At 43.4% G+C, this 8,632-nt stretch overlaps 2 protein-coding genes across 2 annotated transcripts; one reads left to right on the top strand and one right to left on the bottom strand.

Annotated features, from left to right (window-relative positions):
- Positions 1 to 1,116: 1,116 nt before the first annotated feature.
- Positions 1,117 to 1,793, bottom strand: LOC105302777 (histone H2A.J). The gene has a single exon (XM_011375980.2). It carries the CDS (start codon positions 1,676 to 1,678, stop codon positions 1,289 to 1,291), a length of 390 nt encoding a protein of 129 aa, XP_011374282.1. The 5' UTR covers positions 1,679 to 1,793; the 3' UTR covers positions 1,117 to 1,288.
- Positions 1,794 to 4,899: 3,106 nt separating this feature from the next.
- Positions 4,900 to 5,320, top strand: LOC105302803 (histone H4). The gene is given in 2 exon segments (XM_011376035.1): positions 4,900 to 5,081; positions 5,083 to 5,320. Coding segments are annotated over 2 exon segments (420 nt in total).
- The last annotated feature ends 3,312 nt before the right edge of the window (positions 5,321 to 8,632 follow it).

The following is an 8,632-nucleotide window of genomic DNA, read 5'->3' on the forward strand; positions in this document are numbered from 1 at the left end:
CACTGAGAACTATCCTAACAACCAGGCATTAAAAACAACAACAAAATCCTATTAGTTATTGTTACCTGTACCTTAACCTATAAGGGTAAGTTCAAATCCTGTAGGAAATGGTACTTTCAATTTATTGAGTGCCTAATATATGTAGTACATGAACAATCTCAGTATTCAACAGGGGTATTATGACTAACATATGAGGAAGCCTGGATGTAAGGTGAGGAGTGGGTTCTTGATCTGAAATGTGTTTTTTCCTGCACCTAAAGCATTTGTCCTTACCTTTTCTATTACCTCACATATTTTCTAAAGCACTGCTGTGCCATTAAGCAATGCAACCCCTATAGGCATTGTTGGAATGAGGTCATTACTTCAGGCCAGTGGAAAAACATAATGGACTTCTAGCAGGCTATTTGTTGTTATAAAGCAAAATCAAACTGATTACACTTCCAAAGGGGTATAATATCATGGAGACAAGACCATTATGAAGCCAGAAACTTGAGAAAATCATCTAAAAGCTCATAAGCATATGTAAACTCATGACTAAAAAACGCTGCACTGTTATGCAATGTCAGTGTCAGGGGAACAAGTTTCCAATCTCATGACTCATGCTTCTGTATTACACATATCACTGGGTGTTTCTTTCATTTTAAAGAAATGTGAACATTTTAAAGGAATGTGTATAAAAATATCTGATATTCAAAACATGAGAACACAACAGCTATTAGGCTAAAAATCTAAGCTGACACAGAGCCACTTTTTGAAGATGGAAAGTTACTTCACCTTTTGAAAAGTATGGCCGGAGAGGCAACTTCCTGCCGGAGACCAGCTCAGTGCCACTGTCTCTTCCCTAGTACTGGTTCTTGAACCGCCCAGACAGGGAAGGAGAACTGTCCTGAGAAGAGGCCGTAAAAAGAATTCCTCCCGCATTTGCACCTACTTTGCCTCTCCTTTGACTTAAGGCAAGCATGCCAGTGGGTTCCTCCTGATCTCCCTCACCCGCTCATAAGTCCTCGAGGGTGACCTGCGAACCAACGCAGACCAAAAAGTAGCTCAAACCGACCCACCAGTACCTGCTCTAGAGGTCTCCGGCAAGCCTCTGCGACTACATAGCTCTCTCGACCACACGAGTTTCACCGACTTTATTGGCCCCGGACCCCGGCGGGCTCCTCACAGCCCACCTCCCCACTAGTTCACACCGGGCCTCCAAGACATCCAACATATTCAAAAACACTGCGGGGTGGCTATTAAAAGAGACTCTTCTCAGGAAGCCAGCTCCCCTGTGACGGCATCAGGGTCACTTGCTCTTCGCCTTCTGACTCTCCGTCTTTTTGGGCAGCAGCACGGCCTGGATGTTGGGCAGGACGCCGCCCTGTGCGATGGTCACTTTCCCCAGCAGCTTGTTTAGCTCCTCGTCGTTGCGGATGGCGAGCTGCAAGTGGCGAGGGATTATCCTGGTCTTCTTGTTGTCACGCGCGGCGTTGCCAGCCAACTCCAGGATCTCCGCGGTCAGGTACTCCAGCACCGCCGCCAGGTACACCGGCGCCCCAGCTCCTACTCGCTCCGCGTAGTTACCTTTGCGCAGCAGTCTGTGCACTCGGCCCACCGGGAACTGCAGGCCCGCGCGGGAGGACCGGGACTTGGCCTTTGCCCGCACCTTGCCGCCCTGCTTTCCGCGACCAGACATCTTCACCTCTGGCCTAAAACTGTAGCGAGTGAGAAACAGTCAGCGGTCCGGGTATAGGAACGCAATGCACCACGCCGGAACTGCCTCTTCCAACACTTTGCTGCCACTAGACAGCGCCTTCCCATTGGACGCCGCAAAATCCTCGGCTTCGGTAACTAATGATTGGCAAGCTCTGCTCCCAATTAGCGCACTGATAGAAGGACCGCCTTCTCCAACTTTCTCCAATCAAAAGAGCAAACTTCTAGTTCATTTACATATCTGCCGGTACGACGACTCTGCGTTTGGGGGCGTCTTTGAATTTATTGGACCCTAAGGTTTCGACGTCCACGCTCGCTCCCAGGAAAATAAAGTCTTAAGAAAGTAGGAATCGTGGTTAGAAACAGATCTGGAAGAAGAGCTGCTTCGTTTCCACAAGTACAAAAAGTTAAAGGAAGAAATGTCCCTTGAGGTCGCTCACGGTGTGCCAGACGACGCTGTGTCCTCTAGCCGGATTTTCTTACGTAAAACAGCGTCCTATCCAGGTAGTTATCTAACTCCAGAGCCCACGCTTGTGGGCAACACTGCTCCTCAAGAGAAATTACAAACTCCCTACTGAATTCTGCCTGCCCGGTACAGGGTGTGTTGCCTATTCTTTTAAGCAAATGCCTTGCCTCCTGCAAACCCAGAGGCTCCTGCTGATGACTACTCAACAGTGTGAGAAGCTGTCTCCAAGAGTCTTTTCTTATGGAGCTGGCCCTCTGAACTTTAGACCAGATGACACTGGACTTCCCGCAAAGCTCTGCGGCTCACAGGCTGCCAATCTTGGATCCTAAGGGATGTGAAACTAGAGTGCTAGGCTATACGTGAATGCTTTCTTCACAGATGACAGGAATAAGCTCACTTATAAGGCCAAAACTTAACATCTTATGTCTTTGAAGTTATGAGCCTAAAGAGAGCCTCCGGATTCCAGGAGACCCTGCAGGCTCAGCTCAGTTGCTAAGACTGAAAGTCTTAGCCTTGGCTTTAGCCTAATTGGTCATGGGCTTCTGGGATCATATTCTCCAGGAAGCCTGTGAGCGACTCCTTGTAGACGAGCCCAAAGGTAGATATGGCCATGTAAGACATTCTGGTGGCGCTCAGAGGAAGAAAGAACGGCAGCAATTGTCCTTACAGAGCCATAGCATTTGGAACACAATCATTTTTTTTTTTATTAGAAATTACTATTTCACTGAAGTAATTTCGTTTACTTCAACATTTTTCATAATTATACATTTACGTGGCTATGTGGTGTAATGTGAAACACTTACTAATATAAACAACATTTTATGTGGATTATAGTATCCACTTAAAAGTAAAGCAAATTTACCCTCTCATCAGCCTAATTATGATTTTATTTTACTGAAATAATGTTTTCAACCACTTATGTGTATGTCCTTACTGCCTACCACAATAATTAACTTACCTATAGTCAGGACTCGATAAATGTCTATGAAGATGAGAAGTAGTACATTGTCATGAATAAGGTGGTCATCCTGGATCCAGACTGCTCCAGCCAAATCCTAGCTCTACCACTTACCAGCTGACCTTGGATAAGATATTGAACTTCTGTACCTATCTCAAAGTGTTTTGAAGATGAAATATGTTAGTAAGCATCCAGTAACTGTTAGATAAACTGAATAAATGGACAAACAAATCTATTATGCAGTTTTTAACAAGATGTTCCTGGCACAAGTTCCGTAAATTTAGCTTAAATGTTTGCCTATATCATGGGAAAATTTAAACAGATTATTATTACTGGCACTATTTTTCTTTTTGTTCTTGTAAGCAAGAGAGATTTCTGACCTGAAAATGTTCTAGCCTTGATTTCTTAGTCATGGTAAATATAAATGAATGAATCTATCTTACTATTGCAATAATCCTGATCCTTCAAGATCTGATAGACTTTTCTTCCCTCTGAGTCAAGGATTAAAATCACATGGTACAACTTGACTATTCAGGATTTTTTTCAGCCATCTAGTGTTCCACGGGCTTTTTTAATTCCTCTTTAACAACAACAAAATTACTTTTTGTGTTATGGAGATGGGTAAGTTATAAAAATTTAGATAAATATTACCACAAAGCTTTCCTACTGGAAAGGCTTATTCTTCAACTAGGGACAGTTTACTAAACTATTTACTAAATAATTTACTAGAATTTTCGTTCCTCACGATGTTAAGTACCTGGGAAAAGGTTTTAAATCATCCTTTAAATACGGCTGCCTTTTATCTCAAACCTTTTTGGGAAGACAGAAAGAGTTTTGTCTCATAGAACGGTGACACTACCCACTTTAGTTTTTGTTTAGGTCTTAAGATTCAGAGCCTCCTACTTGGGGATTTGTAATATAAATCACTGTTTAAAGCCACAAGCATGGCATCCATTATTTTGCAAGAACTTTGAATTTTTAAGTGGACATGAGAACTTTGGATTTCAATGAAATAAGTAGTTTACAGTATTTTAAATAAACATAGAAAATGTTATTTGATTGAAAAAAAAAAATAACGCACTTGTGGCGAGGGAACAGAGGAGGCAGGAAAATCTGCAAATTGCACAGAAGCTGCAAAGGAAAAGACCGGAGGGGAAGAGAGCGAAATTAGACCTTTGAAAATAATTTTAAGTCTTTCTCCGCGGGGCCACAAAAGAGAAAAGAGAACCATTAAAAATTTCCTTTTTTTCTCCACTAACAACTCAAAAAAGATCCACAGGTTAAAAGCTATAAAGCAATTGCTCTGAAATCTAACAAGATGTAAAGCATTGTTAGTTTCTATTGATTTTCACATTAGTCTGGGAATGGTTATTATAAGAGTAAACATTCGGTTTGAAAAATATAGAAGTAGAAGTCTAGCGCATGTGAGAGACAAGGGAAGGCTGGGAAGTGGGAGACAGAGAGAGGGATGGAAGGAAGGATCCCGAGAGCACAGAGAATCTGGCCTGTTTTAAGCATTGAGAAAAGGCAATGTAAATTCTATTGAGTCTCTCCTCAATTTTATGGCAAAAATAACAAAAACCTTCCCCCCAAAAGCAAGCAAAAAGATATCGGTCCTGTTCTGCTTCCTGCTTACTGGACTCACTATTGTAGGGAGGGAAAAAAAAGCCTCCCAGGGCCTAGAACTCCACCCACTTTTTTGAGGTTTTTCAAACACGTCCCCTACAAGGAACTACAAAAGCTGCTCTCTTTCCTGTCCAGTTGAGACACTACCGCAAGGATGCCTAGTCCAGGTAAAAGTGGCAAAGGGCTGAGTAAGAGAAGCACCAAGCCCCACTGGAAGGTCTTACTGAAAAATGTCCAGGGCATTACGAAACTTGCCATTCGCCATCTAGCCCACCGAAGTTTTGTCAAGCGCATCTCTGGGCTCGTCTATGAGGAGACCAAGGGAGTGCTCGAAGTGTCTGGAGAATGTGATCCGCGATGCAGTGACTTACGTGGAGCACGCCAGATGTAAGCCTCTCGCTGCCATGGGTGTGGTGTATGCGCTGAAATGCCAGGGCTGCACGCAGCTTCGCTGGCTGAGCTGTCCCTGCGGCTTACATCTAGACTCCAAAAGGCCTTTTCTACGCCTCTCCCCGCCTCATCTCCCGCCCCTCGAAAAAAAAGTAAAGAGTTTTTTAATACGATCTACTGTGTGACTGTTGGATCTAAACGCAGATAGTTGCTTTTGATGAAGCGTTCCAGATGCCATGAAATGTAATAAGCTTGCCGTCGAAGCAACTGCTATAGCGGTGGCTCCTGGTTATCGGCGTAATGTTTGGGGCTTGGGAGGAGAAGAGGCGTGAAAACTCGATCTCTGAGTAGGGACCCCAGCACCGCCTGGGGCGTTTGGGGGAAGGAAGCGTCTCTACAAAATACATGTTTTAGTAGTGGCAGACAGCTTCTAAGCTGCTGAGGCCTCTGACTTTGAACTTATTTAGAGTGGCTTCTATGTAAATCAGGCTAGCAGACATTCAACCTCGGATTGGATGCGAGGGCCACGCGTCAGAGGGGCGGTTCTTCGCCAGTGCTGCACCAGGCCTGACCTCATACAGCTAGGGATGTCGCAGCGTCCTACAGGAAAGCGCTGCGGCGGGCAGATCAGAAAGCGCCAAATGCGGTCCTAGTGTGGCGCGCTGGAGCATTGCTGTGTGTGAATATTTTATTTCTTCCCTGACGTATTTTTGAATAAGAGGTGACCAAGTTCAGATGCTGAATACATAAGGTGGCAAAGTGCGGGCAAAGTCCAAGGCCAAGTCAAGCTCGTGGCCCCTGCACTACTCTTGGACCATCCGCACAAATTTAGCAGCGCGGATCAGGTGAGCATCCAGATCAGAGTATCGGGTGGCAATGCTGGAACCCAGACCTCAGAAATGCAGGAGTTATGCCACAGTGCGGGTAGGGGCACGGGGCAGCCAGCGTCCAGGGGAACAGGGCAGCGTCCGGCCTAACATTCAGGCCCAACTTTTGCTCAGGAGACTGTGTCCTGTGATCCAGTCACAACCAGGCTGTGAGCCCTAGGTCCCCAGTAAAGGCCCTTTACAGAGAAAACGGGCTGGGCTGTGGGAGGTCGGTGGGCCGCGGTTGGGTTCTAGTAAGTTCGGTGAAAACAGTGTGGGCCAGAGAGCTGTAGAGTCGTGGGGTCCTACCCGGTGATCCCACTGTGCGGCCAGGCAAAGTGCAGCGCGGGGGAGCCCTGTTTGAGGGCATTTTCCAGAGGCAACTGTAGGGACTGGAGACCGGGGGACCCACCTACGTGCAGTCTGGCTGAGGCTGCTAGGGAGAGGAGGCAGAACCTAAATCGGTTTGATGGCCTTGCCCTACTCTTGGCTTTGTCACTCCTAACTAACCTGTTTATTTGAGGGATGAGGAAGGAGTTTAAGACCCCCAAATTTGGTGTGATCCTATGCGGCCTTGATAAGGTCATAGTGCAAGGCATTACTCACAAGTTTGTGGGGATGCTGGTGTAAACAAACCTACTGCACTTCCAGTCATATAAAAGTATAGAACATATAATTATGTACAGTACATAGTATGATAATGATAATAAATGACTATGATACTGGTTTCTGTATTTACTATATTATACTTTTATATCATTTTAGAGTATATTCTATGTATTTTTTAAAAACTTGTAAAACAGTATGTTGTGTTATGCCATCAGCAGCCTCGTACACCCAGTGTTTACCACCTCTTTTGACAGCATCATTTTCTCTTGTGCGTGATTTAATCTCCTGTTTTGCACAGTAACATGCTCTGTAGGCTTGTAGCCTAGGAGCAATAAGCTATGCCATGTAGCCTAGGTATATAGTAGGCTATTCCATCAAGGTTTGTTTAAGAGCACTATAAAATATTTGTGCATCGACAAAATTGCCTACAGACACATTTCACAGTGAATGACTGTATTATTAATTACCATTTTACTGGTGAGGAAACAGATGGGGCCGGGGGAGGGAGGCGCAGTGAAAGAACTAGAGCCAGGATTTGAACCCAACTCTGTTGGATCCCGTACTCTTTGACCTTAAACTTTATGTGCCACTGCTTCTGCCATGGAGGCTTCTTGCCCCTATTTGCTGACATTTCACGTCCTAGTACTTTCTCCTACTCCATAGTCAAGTGTATTCATGAGGTTGGAGTTAACTTTCTAGGGCAGCGAGACAGTCCCAGAAACTCAATTTTTCTTTCATGCAAGTGAAAAATAACGAGTTACTTAAAAGAAGCAGCAGAGTCTGGCATACTTCTGTGCCTTTATATTTATTGAGTGTGAATGAGTAAATTTGAGTAGGTGGATAATGTAGCATAAGTCAAATTATTGAGGATGAAGGATGAAGGTTAGAAACCCAATGAATCATGGAGATAAGCATTCATATGACAATTTAAAATATCTATTTCTTAAGTATTTAACTTAACCTGGAATTGTTTATTTTTTGGTTGTAATTTTGGTAACGGCCTCAATTCTTTTTACTTGTGTAACAGAACTTATATTTTATCTTATAGCATAGCTATTTTTGTTCATGTCTGATGCTCTTTATAAAATATAACCAAATTATTTGAGCACAGGAAATATTTATTTTTGTCTGTAATTATGAGTCCCACGGTAGTACCCAGATCTGAAGATATTGTATTTTCCGAACCAAAACTGGGTCACATGAGTTAACACAACAGAATATCTGAAATTGGAACTGAGAATTTCTGAAATCAGCTAATAAAATGTCTTATTACAAGTGTCTGTTAAATAAAAAAGTAAAATAAAGCTTCTTTATAATGCCTCTCTTACAATATGAAAGAAGGCCATTAAAATTAGATCCTGTAGCAAAGTCATCTCTTCTGATTTCGAATATTTAATGCCTCTATTGGTCCAAATACTGTTAATTTTTGAAGATTCAGAGATAAATAAGCACACTCCCTCCTATCAAGAAGCTTCTGTTTTCCAAGTAAAGAGAGAGGGAGGGGAAATACATCCATATAGTTGTACACGTGTGGTTTGCTCTAATAGAATGGTATGAATGAAATGCTATTGGTGTATAGAATGAATTTTGCCAGGCTAAGGGGTATCTTTGAGGATCAGGTAACATTTGTTCTGAGCTGAAGGCCCTTTGGAAAAGGGGAAGACTACACCAGGCTTGGGCAGCAAACAGTGCAAATACCAGAGTAGTTTCAAGGCATGGTGTGTTTGAGGAACCTCCTAATGTTAGAGATGTAATTTGTCCTGTTGCCCAAGAATAATACAATGGACTAGGTAAACAGTTGGATAAAAATTGAAACCGAATCCAAGGAAGTCAAGAAAAACAGGCAAAATACAGTGGAAAAACATGGCCAATAAGCACAGGAAGAGATGTGAAGTTTGATTCATCATCAGGGAGTTGCAAATCAAGATCACAGTGAAATGCAATTTTTCACTTACTAATCAGTAAGAATTTAAAAGAGACAATAACAGGTGTTGCATAGAATCTCCTACATTGCTAGTGGGA

The sequence above is a fragment of the Pteropus vampyrus genome, unplaced genomic scaffold, assembly GCF_000151845.1.
Source record: "Pteropus vampyrus isolate Shadow unplaced genomic scaffold, Pvam_2.0 Scaffold283, whole genome shotgun sequence".
Lineage (NCBI taxonomy): Eukaryota > Metazoa > Chordata > Mammalia > Chiroptera > Pteropodidae > Pteropus > Pteropus vampyrus.